The following is a 14,377-nucleotide window of genomic DNA, read 5'->3' as shown; positions in this document are numbered from 1 at the left end:
AAAAAAATCACTATTCGAAAGTGAAATTGAAAAATAAAATTTGAATGTATACTGTGCAAATAGAATGGCACAAGTAATTACATATAAACATAAACATATTAACATATATTAGTATGTATTAGTATCAGTATCAGTATGTATACATATACAAGGATACTACTAAGCATATGTATATATATATATTCATATGTCATATATGTGTATATATGTGAATATAAACAGTAGACAATGGTGGGATGGTTAGTGTGAATCCAAACAAGCGTTTTTCATTTATCATTGTTCATTGTAGTTTGTTTTATCTGTATGTAATGGCTGTATATATTTAATTATATGTACTATTTCAGCTTCTTCCTCATTATACTTTATAATACACTGAAGTATTTGTTGTTGTGTCAGAAAAAAGTTACTTCATGTAAACAAGAACTTTTTTAGGTGGAAACAAATGGGGGGGGGGGGGGGGGGGGGGGCTATTGGGCCCAGGGCGGCACATAGGCTAGGACCTCCACTGCATGTAAGCTATACACAGTAATTAACTGTGTGATTGATCAGGTGCACACACTATAAACATTCACTCTGGAAATCTATATAATGGCCGCTACCTTTAATGGATCTGGAGCGAATGCCTCTCTGTTCTTCGGGAGTATTATACAATAAATCAGTTTACAGCGTCTAGTCTTTGCATTAGAGCACACATTTGTCACAATCTGCCGCTGTTCGGGTTGCAGGGAAATAGGAGGGTCCAGGCTAGGGTGGGAGTGAAGTAGCAGAGGGGGAGGCAGCAGCTCAGCAGTGGAGGGCAGGCGGGCACATGCGGAGAAACGCTGGTACGGAGCGCGCGGCGCGCACTGACGGGGCGCATTGATTGACAATCGGGGCCACTTCGTGCGCTCGCTGCAGCAGCTCAACGCTGCGCCCTCATCCCGCCGTACACTCCTTGGTTGAGGCATTGCTGTGAAATACCAGCGGGGTCCACCTGGTACAATTCGAAAAGGCTTTGTTCGACCATCGGGCGACCGCGACGAGGAAAGCACACAATACCATCAATCCAGTCTCTACCCTTTTTTTTAATGACGATCCAAGCCTGGACTGGTGTCGTCTCCAACTCTCCTGGAATCTAGATGGACTGCAAGGTCTGGGTGCACTTTCCAGTGTGAGGAGATTTACAAGAAATTATTGAATTTTTTTTTTTTCATTTTGGAATAAAAGGACAGCGCCTGGTGCTGTCTGTATCAATTTCTGCTTCTTTTTTTTTTTGGCCAACTTCAGTCTTGTGACTGAAGTGCCAATCCCCGGATCCTGCAAACACACATCCCGCGTCTTTAATTGGAATTTTTAGACCAGATTATACCAGGGAGACTTTGGAGAGGAATTTAACTTTCATTTCTGTGCGTCAATCACAGCGTGTGCGGTGTTGAACCGCAGAAACAGTTCTTGTCTCTCTCTCGTTTTCTTTTCGTTGAAGTGATTCAGTTTTTTCTCAGAGAAAGTCTAAAACACGGACAAAGACTCAAAAAGCACCGGTTTTTTCTCCCTTGCCTGGAACACACAGGCGGATCTAATGCGCATATTCTCCGTAGGATGGTAAATGACCGATGGGGAACCATGAACAGCTCTTCTGAACTCGAAGATGGTACTCGACATAAAAACCAGGTATGTTGCACTTTACACCGCTTCCGTTATTTGTTCTCCCGGGTGTGCAAGGAGTGGTGCAGCTGTTGGTGCAGTGGAACAAGGCTGAGTTTGTGCATGTGGATCTCCAGTGGATCTCTGCACCGCGAAGACACAGCAGTGAAGATGAACTCTCGGTAATAAATGGTCAAACTCCGCTGCAAGGCACACAGATTCCAGTGGTCTTTGATGACACGGCGTTTGAACATATTGAGTTGATGTGGAGGGGGATCGTAAGTGCGGGGAACAGAGCTGTGATGACGGCAGGAGGTTAAAGTCTGTTCACAGGCGGGGAGGAGCGTTTGCGTATCTCGGCTCCAGGTCTACAGGCACACAGCCCTGAAGTCTACCTGGACTGCGCTTTTAGTTAAATGACACTTTACTCGTGCTGTCTTTTGCCACCTTCTCCCGTGGATCTCAGATCCCGTCTCCTGCACGGATGAATTAGGACAGGAGCGGGCGGGCGTGCAGTTGTAGGCAGGCAGGCGAGCACACTTTGGGGAATAGTCGCTGTAATTTTCACAAGGTCAGGGTTACTGGCAGCCCAGGAGGCAGCAGGGCTGATCTGGAATCGGATTTCAGGGGCGCAGATAAAGCTTCTCCCTTGAAGAAACGCATCGTGATTTACCTTTTATTAGTGAAGACCAATGATGGATTGGGGTTTTTTTTAATGCGTCATCACTGAGGAAAAAAAAAAATGATACCTGGGGTTTGCTGACGTGAAGTTAAGAGCCAATGAGAAATGTTAAAAAAAAAAAAACAAGGACTTGGTCAGATGATAGCAGATCTCCAAACTTGGCAGGTGTGAGGTGATGTCAGAACCTCGGTCCTGAGCTGTGATGGCTCCCTCACTCTGACTCATCTCTGTGGTGGCAGTTTTAAATGGCTTGTCTTTCACTCCTCTATAATTACATGAGTATTGATTATTACGGGCTGCAGTTGGTCTTACAGCTGGCTGATTCTCAAGTAACCTCAGTGAGATGGAGCTGATCACCGAGGCCCAGGATGAGAACAAAGCTGCTCTCTTCCCAGCTCAGTACTAACATAAAGTGTCATAACGTAAATACATCTGATTAGAGTTCTTCTTTTAAATGTAATATATGGTATAATTATGGTTATTCTCTTAATCTGACCAGGACCATAACAAAGTAGATGCTAATCCATTCATCTTTTACCAAGGATGGGGCGGGTGGAGCCAACCTGAGGGGTCACAAGGTGTAGGTGTGGTTCACCTACAGTGGTTCACCAGTCAATAAAGACAGTCCAATACTGCATACGTTTGCAAAATTATGAAGTTGAAGTATATGGATGAATTACTGTAAGAACCCCTTCATACACACAAACACACCCCAGTGTAGACATCAATGGTCGAACACCCCCCCACCACCACCACCACACCCCCCGTTGATACACTTCACTCACACACAGCCCTGTTAAGGACAGATAATGTAATAACGAAGGCCTTTATCCCTGAATCGGAACACTGTGAGTGTATGGTGGATGACACGAGAGCTTATGGGAAATGGAACTAGCTAATGCTGCTATCTGCCCCCTTTACAATTTACTATCTGTCTCCCTCTGCTGCACTTGTTATTTTGCTATCACGTTCAGACCCACATAAATTTCCCTCACTGTTAGTGCATGCCTGTCTCTCCGCGTTGTGGAAAGCAGTAACACTGAGCGTTTATCTCCAGCCTGGTGTTATTGACACAGTCACTTCAGGCTCAGTAGGGAGGTGTCTGGTAATAGAGATCTCTTGTGGTCTCTGTTTGTTTGGATATTATAAAACATGCCCTGCCATTTGTCTGGTAACTCTGCATATTTGATTTGTTGCTGGAGGTGTTCCATCGTCGGTGACATTTATACCAGATGGAAGCCAGTTAAAATCGTACAAAGCATCAATTTGTAACCTGAAATGATCCTTTTAGCCAAATTCCATGGATGACTGGTACGAGAGGCCCAGACTTCCCCTGGTCAAATGTGTGTCTGTATTCTGTGAGGTCGTAAACGTGTCATCAGAGACAAAACCTGTCGCAACATTTGTAAGTCATTATTTTCTCAGAATGGGTAGAAATATTATACAGATTGAAACTTTTCCTGCTGTGGATTGGATCTGTGATCTGACAGGAGAACTCAAAGAACAAAGGATGCTATATTGTGCTGTAAAAACCACAGATATTGATTTTATTTTTCTTTCTGAGACTTCCAGCAAAACTGTAATAGGGCTGTTTACTTTATCTGTTTTCATGGTTCTCCAAACCAAGTTTGAGCTTTTTATGTCTGGCTTTAAGCAATTTTTGTCATGAATGTGCTTGATAACAGCATGAGAATAATAGCAGATAATAAACATACACACACACACACACACACACACAGACATTCAGTCGTATATGCAGATGATAAATTGTACTTTAAAGGCTGGTGAAACACAACCACTTAATTAGTCTAACACATTTTCAGTATCGTCAACACCATCGTCAAGATCCCTGGCTAACACACTCAACACCACTCTCTAAGTCTCAACAAGCCAAAGGGCTGAAATGTCTTTGTGTGTTTAAGCAAAAACAGACTATTAGACTTGTCAACACACACAAGTGAACAAGTCACTCTATGTCATTGCAGATTTCTCAACCGTGATTTCAGACCTGGACTGTGGTTGAGGTTCAAGGTCTTTCTTTCATTTACGTCTTTGTACTTTGTACTTGTGCTGTTTTATACGATAATACTTACATACACGACTGCAAACAAAACTTATATGCACAAAACTGCAAACCTCCACATTATCACTGGAGCTATTCAGAGTTATAAATATGTTAAGGGTTGAGATGGTGCATCTGAAACTCCTTATGGGATTTTACCATAAATGTCTTGATAAGGATGTTTATTTGGATGCATGGATTTTCTGATGGTGGTCAAATATCAAGGTCAACATCCCCACAGAAAAAATTGTTTTTGCCGACTGAAGGTTTTCAGTACAGACCAGATGAAACTTTATTAAAACCTTCACTCCATCACCTGGTCAAGACTTTCATATTCAAATTTGTTGTTTTAGTTTGTAGTTTTATTATTGTATTTATTGTAAAAGCACTAAAACATACACACAACAAAACCAAAAACCACCTTTCCCAGTAGTTTTGAATATAATTTATACATTTCATATACATTATAAATTCCAGATCAGCATGAAACATTGATTACATATATACAATTGAATTCAATACATATCCTGCTGTTGTGCTGTGAGCTCCTATTGTCAGATTGTCCTAAACTGAGTGGTTATATGTGTATACTGTACATAGTCATTTTTAGTATTGGTAGGTGCCACCTAGATGTGAAACTGCATTAAAATAGTGTGGAAGTGAAGACTGACTGTCATTTGTGCATGAAATAGTGACTGTTCTGTGGATACTCTTGTCAAACTAATGAACCTGCTGAGGTAGCTGGAAGTCTAGGAGCCGTCGTGGACCTGAGCAGAGTGGAGATGGAAACAGAGAGAGAGAGAGAGTGAAGGAGAGTTCCCTGGTTCACTGGGCCTGTAATTTCCCTGTGGGGGGTCCTGCTATGGCAGCAGATAAACTCTTAACAACTTCACATTCTGTCTCCTGCACAGCGCCACATTTATCAGCAAAAAGTTCTGGAGTCACATGCACTGTAATTACTTCATCTGGACGATTGTGGTGAAAATGGGGTTTTAGTCTGAAAGAAATAGAATAGACATATATGTAGGTTAAAAAAAAATCAACTCCCAGACACGACCAACGGGAATCGGTGGGTTAACGTTGACTTCCCATGGATTTTGAAACTGGGTCAAACCTGGAAATATTTTCAAGGTGGAAACAAAGCCAAAAAAGGCAGAGAAATTGTGTTATTAGAAAGCAAAGTAGATCAAATAGAACAAACCAGAATATGAAAATGGACCAATTTAAACAGGCTAACTAACAAATACATGAGCGCCATTAAAGGAAACTAGTGAAGGGTCCAATCTAAGCCGATTGGCTCGTAAGTGAAATGTCATAAAACAAACCAAAAAATAAAGTAGGATTTGGATTTTTAAAACACAAGATGAATTATAGAGCACTTTCTTTGTGTCCTTGTGTTTTCCACTAAGAGTCGCTACAACATCTTTCTGCTCTTAACCCTGAAATATCAGGTAGTATCAAAACCCAGAACGTGTTCATGGCAGGCGGGGGATACTTCCACTTCACCACTCTTGAATCACGAAACTGGAAGATAAAGAAGGAAATTGATGTTTAAAAATAGCTCTTTAACCTTTGGAACACGCTTCGCAGATAAAAAATAATCGCCCGAAGATGACGACAGGACATCAGATAAGCTGACAAGCTCATCTTGGAACTAAGATGAGAAACGCCATCTAAGGTATGAGACAGTCCTGCTGGAGGACAAGACGAGACAAGACAGTCCTGCAGCTTTGGCCTGTGTCTCCCAGGAAGGACACTCAACGTCTCCTCATGTTAAAGAGCATGTGGATAATTTGGCCAAAGACAACTTACTCCTCACTGCTAATTTAATACAGTGTTCAGGAGACCACCCATTCATTTTACACTCAGGCTCAGGGAGAACTATGTCGCAGATCTGTGTCCGCTTTCAGCGGCATATCTGCACATCTTCTCCCAAGAGGCCAAGACGACGCAGTGGCTTTGATCAGCTCTGACGAACACATATTTTTAAATCTCTGGTGGTGCAAATCATAGGAATGTCAGAATTTTTTACTGCACAGATGTGTACGTTGATTGGAAGAGCTGAGGAGTTCACCTCCATGCACTTGATTTAAGGTGGACTGAGGATGGCTGACTCTGCCCTGTGGTGCCAGCTTGTTTTCTTTCATTAAAAGCCTGTGCAGGCTTTTCATGTGTACTGTATATCCAGATTGGGCAAATATACCATTTGTTATTGTTAAAAATAAAGACTGCCCAGATAAGACCAGTGTTTGTCATAGCACTTGTTCAACGCCGGGAGAATTCACACTAAAGCATGTGAGCGTCAGACACGGACGAACAGCTGCTGATAAACCAGCCTGTCATGATCCTTTATCTTTCGGGGTTTTTTTTGGTGAATTAGTATTCATTTTTAATCATTTTCTGTTGTTATTCTTACTTATTCGTTGCAATCTTCAGTGTGTGGAAGTGGGTGGTTTTACCTTTGTTTCTGTGTGCGTTTGCACTTTGTTCGGTCTGTGTGTGGGTGTCTTCCTCTGTAAAGATGCCTCACCGGAGGATTCCTTTGGTATGATTTTTTTTTTTACCTCTCGGAAGTAAGTGCCTTGAAAAAGTGCAAAAGACGTGTTTTTGCTCTTGTCTGCGTCTGTGTTGTCTGTGTTCGTACGTTCACCTACGTATATAGGACAGATGGTCAGGAATACAAGTTTAGAAACTGCAAAATAAAACATGTCCTCTCAAATGTAAGGGTCGGGAGGAAACAAAAGTATAAATAAGTCAACAAAGGTGGCTTATATAAAAGTGCAGGGGAGCTGTCCATTCATCACGATTAATCATGATTAATCGTGATGAATGTGTTTCAGTCCTGTTATTATTTCCGACTGTTCCAAATGATGGAATTACTAATATTGAAAAATGTATAACTAAATTTTTTCTTCATCCAGTTGGTGGATTTGTTGATGGTGGCTTGTAGAACACGTTGACAACTCAACGAACCCTTGTCCTCGACATAAATTGGTCTACATCCATTTTATAATTGTGTCAATCATCCTGTCAGCCGTGGACCTACTTACTGAGTGAGGCTGGTCTGACACAAGACGGGCAGCTGACCTGAGGTTGACGCCTCCACAAACACGTGCTGAGTCTTTTAAGCTTGAGCCCATTTAATGAAGCAAAAAAAATTTCCCACTGTGTGTAAATAACAACATAATTGACTGCATATTAGCACAACAATAAGTGAATGGAGGGGGTAATTATTCACCTCAGCCTTTTCATGTGCTAAAATTGTTAATGTGCTTTAATATTTTGATTTAATCTGATCAATTTTGCCATCCCTTCATTCGTGCCCACATGTTAATGTCTCATTATGTCGCTCCTTACACCTTTTTTTTCTGATCCTGCTGACCGTGGTTCACACACACACACACAGACACACTTTGCAGAGCTGAAAACCCTTTTGCTATTGTTGACTTGCAGATTCAAAGCATACGTGGCTCAGAGAGGTGTGGGTCTTTTGTTGGACTGATGGTATGAATGTGTGAGAGGAGCGTGTGTTGGTGGATCAAAGCAGTAAACGAGCCGTTTACTGTCACGTTGTTACGTACAGCAAGTGGGAAGTGATTTAGTTCTGTTTTGGTCTCCTGCTGCAGCAGGATGGAGCCATCTTGTGTAGCAGACGTGTACAGTAGCCCAGTGACGCTGGTTGTAAATGACAGCGGCCGTCCTGTTTGCTCGCAGCCTTGCTCATCCTTTATCTGCCTCTGTAATCTGACCCTCACTCTCCCTGTGTCTTTCCCCCTCATTTTTCTCTTATTCCATATCGCCTGATGACATAAAGGCATGGGATATTTCAATATCAGATATCTGGTGGTGCAGAGAGGCCAGGAGGCCTTGAGAGAAGACAAAGCACAAGGAAGGACAGGAAGTGGGGTGAAAGCTATTTAGGTCGAAACCAAAAGAAAAAGGATGTTGAAACCAAAATAATAACTTTGACAATAAAGGATGGACGGGGGTTTTTAGTAGGGATGAATCAGAGTGGGCCCCAGATCAGTGTGGAGCAGGAGGTTTGTTAGAGACAAATGTGCAGCGAGATGCTGTAGGTGGAGTCCGGCTGCTGCGAGTCCCTCGGACCTGAAATGATGCATTGTTATCAGATTAGCCACAAAGTTGTTGGAGTAAAGGCAGTTTTCTTTCACAGTCAACTCTTGGAACATTTACAAGCCTCATCACAGGGGCCCCAAAGCAGCACTACGGGCTGACTTGCATCCTAAACAACAGCTGCAGTAAAAAGCCATTGGAATTGATCGACTATTCTGGGTAGTTTCGTTGCCAGGCGTTTGTGTGCAAGAACCTACCGCGTGCGTGTCCGCGGAATAATGACTTAATAATAACTTATGATCTGTTATTGTCCGTGTGTGTCTTTAAATGAATGTGATGAAAGTAAAGCTGAAGCAGGGAAGGCAGTGCAGGCCAAGGTTATACTCAACCTCCCACAGCATGTATTGACAGATGTGTCAGCAGGCTGAGCTGATGGGCAGGGTTTCACAGCAGAAGAGCTAAAAGTGTGTGAGAGACTGGATGGGATCAGGCATTGGGTTTCTATATGCAGGAATCAGGCCCCTCCTGCATCTGTCTGTGTGTGTGTGTGTGTGTGTGTGTGTGTGTGTGTGAGTGATCCAGGTCTTACTGATGTACTGAGGACCAACAGTCCAAAAGAAACACTCGGCCCCTGTGATGTACTGTATATGAGAACAAAATGAGCCTGACGTACAGTATGAACTAAACAGAAGTAGTGTGTGTGTGTGTGTGTGTGTGTTTGTGTGACTTGAAAGGGTGTTGGAACAAGCCGTTTGTCCAGGATGCATTTCAGTGCGGACGTGGATGATTGTGCATCTCTGCAGTGACACGAACAACACCTTTGTTTTTGTAGATGAGCATTTCTGCATAAATGATTTAGACGGCAGGTTTACTCCGTCTATTTTAGTCAACAATTAAATCCCACCGTGATGCATCAGCTAATAAGGGATGTCAGCGTTTTGAATGCTATCACTGTATAATTGATATAATTGATCTCCCACATTCAGTGTATTCTCTGAGGAGCATTCTGCTGCTGGAACGTTGTTGTTTTTTTTGTTTTTTTTGTTTATTTCTGTCTCTGACAACAACATCTGGAAATGTGATACTCTTTTCTTCAGGATAAGACTGAGGAAATAATCCAATGTCTAAATATTAATATTAAATATTTTTAAATTATAAATATTCATTATTACCATAAACAATGAATAGTAAAATACATAAAATAAAATAAATAAAGATCGTAGATTTCCCAAAGAGAACTCCCAAGGGATAAATAAAGTGCTATCCATCCATCCATCCATCCATCCATCCATCCATCTAACAGAAGTGAATTCTGAGACAGTGAAATGCACTGCTCTATACACGTTAGCCAAATATTTTACACACACTTACAGAAAAGGTAATAATAATTATTATTATTAATAGTAATTTTAAGACAATTTCATGCTCACAGGGTGCAATAGCACCACTCTGCAATCAGTCTTTAATTTCCCTACTAAATCATCATTAAAAATGCATTGGGAATCACCCACGAGAGGCAGATGAGAGGTGTGCAGAGCAAGGGGGAAATAATAGCCTGGGAACTGGGATGACGAGCACAGGAAGTGATGAGAAAGACATGACACAAGGTTTAGTCACACTTAAAGACAGATGAAATAACTCCCACAGCCTTTAGCTTTTTAGCCGTTCAGCCCTTTCTAACCAAAATTAAAAAAAAAAAACCCTGAAAGATTTGTCCATCGTCCACTCGATAAACTGGTAGATCTTTGACCTTTAGCCTTTGCCTCCAAAGTCAAAGTGTGTTTCCAGAGTCCAAACAAAAGTTTGAACAACTCATACGAGGTGTTTCATCAATGCTGCCATCACAGAAATTGTATTACAGTAATTATTGGTATGGTTTCACGGCCCAGTCCTCGGTGACAGATGCTGCTTTTCTGTAACCAACCTATTACACCATTCCTTTTGTTCCCCGGTCTCATCATTAATCAGTTCTCACCAACACTCATACATACAAGTCTGCAAGCACAACACATCGTGTACAAACACACGAGTGCTGCTTGTGATGTGTTTGGTGGCTGGAAATGCGGCGTGAGCGGCGGATAATAAGGCTTTTAATTAGACTCTGGAAATCTAGTGAATAATTTATGATAAACGGAGAAGTTTAATCAAGCAATCAATCCAACTTGGCCTCCGCATCTGGAGCCCACAAATAATACGGGACAGAGGAGGCAGAAAATCTGACTTACTCAACATGAAACACTTTACACAAATGCTCTATAGCAGGGAATGCCCTGCAGTGAACCGCAGCTGACGGACTGTTCAAATACTGATGCAACTCTTTGTTGTATTTCTCCACAGAAGTCATTTATATCTATTAAACTCCCCCTGATTAAGCTGTTTTCCTCTCTTCCACCTGGTTGTGTTTCCACATTATCGACTCTTTTCTGAACTAAATGAAGTAATTTTAACTGAAAACCGGCTCCGTATATTTACCCACTAAAGACTTGTTTAAGCTAACAGGAAAGAAAAAAACCCACCCTAATGGCGTCATTATGGGCCCAGCAGCACCAGGTGTCTGAAGGTTAATGGCGACATTAATTGAGAAGAAGAATCGAGGCCGGAATTCCTGTTTGCTCGGGATTGGGATTCTCTGGGTTCTTCAGGCTTCAATTCAATTATGAGGCTAATGATTGTGAGATTGTTATGAATGGATTAAGTAACAATTACGTTCACACATTAATTAACACAAACATTGATAATGATACAAACTATTAAGTACATTTCAAATCCACTTGTTAATTATTCTGTAGCATTGACTTTTATCAGTACAAGTGTAGCAGCACGTCACAACAATGACACTTCATTAAAGCTGCCATATTGCCACAGGGGGCGCTGGTTGAACGTTATTGTTCTTGAGGTGTGGCTCTTGTTCAGCCATGTTTGTACTGAACCTCTCCAGTGACTCCACTGTTTCTATGAGCCAGTTGGTAAAGAAAGCCACATGACACTGTTATGAGCCAATGACATCTCACCACCAGGTTCAACCAAACCGATGGTTTAGTTTAAATTAGATGAGGAGACAATGATGATTAATCTGGGATTAATAAATGCACTATTTGTCAACTGCAGTGGCTCTACAGTATATATACTTTCAGAAAGCCTGTGCTCCTCTATTAGGAAATATATGGCTTTTTCTATTGACAACAAGCGACGACTGTTCTGTACACAAACCTCATCGCTGCAAAGTTGACAAGCGACGACTTTTCTGTACACAAACCTCATCGCTGCAAAAATGACAAGCAGCATAACAAACACACACGGTTTAGAATGCAAACCGCCAAATGACTTGATTGGTTCATGCGATCATGTGATATTTCAGTTTTCTATTAATACGTAATTAATGTTCATTACAAATGTGGTAATAAAAGGTGGAGTTGAAAAACATTTAATTTGGAAATGGATAAGAGAGAAGTGGGTGCAGATTAATGCAGAAATTCTCCTTCTTGGACCTCCTATAATAAGCAGCTATGACAAACTAATGGCTTATATATTAACAGACTTATCAACTAGCATGTTTTATTTATTCTTCATCAAAAATTCAATCAGACTGTGTGCCATATTCAGATGTACTGCAGGGGGTTTTGAATAAATGAGACTTGTATGGCTCCGTCCCCCAACTTGTTGTTCGCTTTAAATTATTCAAATGTGTCAAAAAAAAAAAATTAATCTTATTAATTGATTCTCAAACATCCCCCCTTGCTCTCGAAGCTGAAAATGATTATTTCTTGGAAGACAAGCAGGTTTTTCCTACACAGCCAATTTAAAAAAAAAAAAAACACAACCCATCAAAACTGTTGGAAGTAGTTCTGGCAAATACCATCTGGTTTGTGTGTGTGTTTTAAAAATTGCAAGGAAAAGAAGAGATTATATTTCTGCACATTTCATCTTGCATCCTATTCCAGGGCAGTTTGTGAGACCCTCCGTTGGCTGCAGTTGACAAGCTATTTACTACATTTGGTTTGTCTTGTTTCCTCTGGTGTGGAGGTTGTTTTTTTTTTTCTGCACCTCTCGCAATACCTTAGTCTGAATGAGATTGGATATGGAAATGTAGAATCCTGCGGAAGAGTAGTTTCTGCTGATGTCGTGGAACCTGGCAGGGTGGAGACGGGCACATATTCCTCAGAGAAACAAACAGTTGCAGACGCAGACACTTCTCTGCAGGCAGGACACATAAAACCAGAGACACGTGCGTGCACTCTACAGAGATATTACAGTGGGAATAAACACATATTAGAAATAAAGAGGCGTAAACAATACGGGGAGAAGGAAGGAGAGTGTTTACAGAGCTGACAGTGTGTAATCAATGGGTATTTTTAAATCCCAGTTTAGTGCACGTTCACATATGCGTTGTGGCTGTCTAGTCCAAAACTCTGTCAGAACAACGTGGCACATATGATATGTCATTTCTATTCAGAAATTCATTTTTTGTGTTGCATATGCTGTTCTGTTTGTTATGTCAGTTTTGGACAGACCCAGAAAGGAATTCATTGTCACTGTTGATGCAGTACTGACAAAAAAACATGGCTGTTTCCAAGAGCCAATCAAAACAGTTGTCAGATGAGGACGGGGTTCAGTCCAGACGGTTCACATCTCCATCAGAGGGCCACGTGTTGAGACGTTCAACCATTAACACTAACACTACTAACTGTGGCTTCAAACTTTAGTGAGCTGAGGGCCAGGGATTTCCAATGTGTGGTGCGTGGACCTTTTTTTTGCTGGTTTATCTCCTGGTTTACTTAGTTCATATGGACTTACGACGTACATTAAATTCAGGGTTGTTTTCATTCAGAGTATGTAAAAATGTAAAGCTATTCTGTCGCTTTTATGCTGGGTCGTAAAGGGTATATAATTTCATTTCATTTTCAGTCAATTTTAAGAAATGTAACGCAGTGTTCCTAATTCTTATTCATTTGGTGCGAAAGCCCTCGGATGACTCAAGGACGAGCACTTAAGAGGAGAGTCAAAGTGAAGCAGATCATGGACAATTACTGTCTTTACTTGAATTGTAAATCTGACATGTGCATTTTCTGTCTAAGCTGACAGGTAATTGGGTACTTATTGTTCCAGTCCGAGAGACTCTGGTACTGTAAGAGCTATTATAGATGCTGTCAGTGCAGCGCAGCGTCTGAGCCGTTTGTCTGCTAGCATTAGTGGAATCTTCCTTACAGATGCAATGACTAATAGATGAAGTTAGTGAAAGACGGGGATGGACTATAGAGAGTAAGAAAAAGAAATATCTGAAGTGAGTTTTCTTTTTTATATGTACGTATATAAAATATAATTTGCAACAAATAGGGACTATAGCTGTCAAAAAGTGTTTCTAGATTGTTTGCTTTGGTTAATAATACAGTCTCTCTCATGTTCTGGCTGGATCCTCACAGGCTGCTGTAATGTGCTAACACAAGAAATCAATCAGACACACACTTTGTACAGCCCCTCAGCTCGAATTGATTTATTGCAAATGTGTTGAAAATGAAGAGAAACTCTTTAGCACTGCAGGGCACTGTGGTCAAGATGAAGGAGATAGGAAGAAAGGACGGTGACAAGTGCTGAGAGATGAGTGTTGGGGGAGGAGCGGTGCAGAGAGACCTGATCTTGGTTTGACAACCTTTGCTGATTGGCTGACGTTGTTCACCTCTTGGGTCAACACACTGTCTGTCATCGGTCAGCCGTTCGGAGAAAATGATGATAATATAGTTTTTATATTACAGGGCTGCAGATGTGTTTGGAGCACGGTGTGGTTTTATAGAATGTAGGGCAGAACTGCTGCTGTCAGCCTGCACAGGGAGGGTGGTGCCTTACTGTTTACCATATGAACCTATATATCTATATATATACTGTATATATATATATATATATATATATATATATATATATATATATATATATATATTTTT

At 41.2% G+C, this 14,377-nt stretch overlaps 1 protein-coding gene across 3 annotated transcripts in view; it reads left to right on the top strand.

The window, feature by feature from the left end:
- fibcd1b (fibrinogen C domain containing 1b) overlaps positions 1-14,377 on the top strand; it is a 121,171-nt gene that overhangs the window by 25,149 nt on the left and 81,645 nt on the right. For 2 of the 3 annotated variants that reach the window (XM_017038968.2, XM_008325829.3), the window contains exon 1: positions 505-1,650. The exons of the other annotated variant lie outside the window; for it this stretch is intronic. In XM_017038968.2, the coding sequence (XP_016894457.1) occupies positions 1,579-1,650 (72 nt within the window). In that variant the 5' untranslated portion in view covers positions 505-1,578. Of the gene's footprint in view, positions 1-504; positions 1,651-14,377 lie in introns of those variants that run through there. 3 annotated transcript variants of the gene reach the window in all.

Source organism: Cynoglossus semilaevis, chromosome 14 (genome assembly GCF_000523025.1).
Source record: "Cynoglossus semilaevis isolate Cse_v1.0 chromosome 14, Cse_v1.0, whole genome shotgun sequence".
Classification (NCBI taxonomy): domain Eukaryota; kingdom Metazoa; phylum Chordata; class Actinopteri; order Pleuronectiformes; family Cynoglossidae; genus Cynoglossus; species Cynoglossus semilaevis.
Note: the sequence above shows the minus strand (reverse complement) of the source record. Positions and strands in the feature narration are given on the sequence as shown.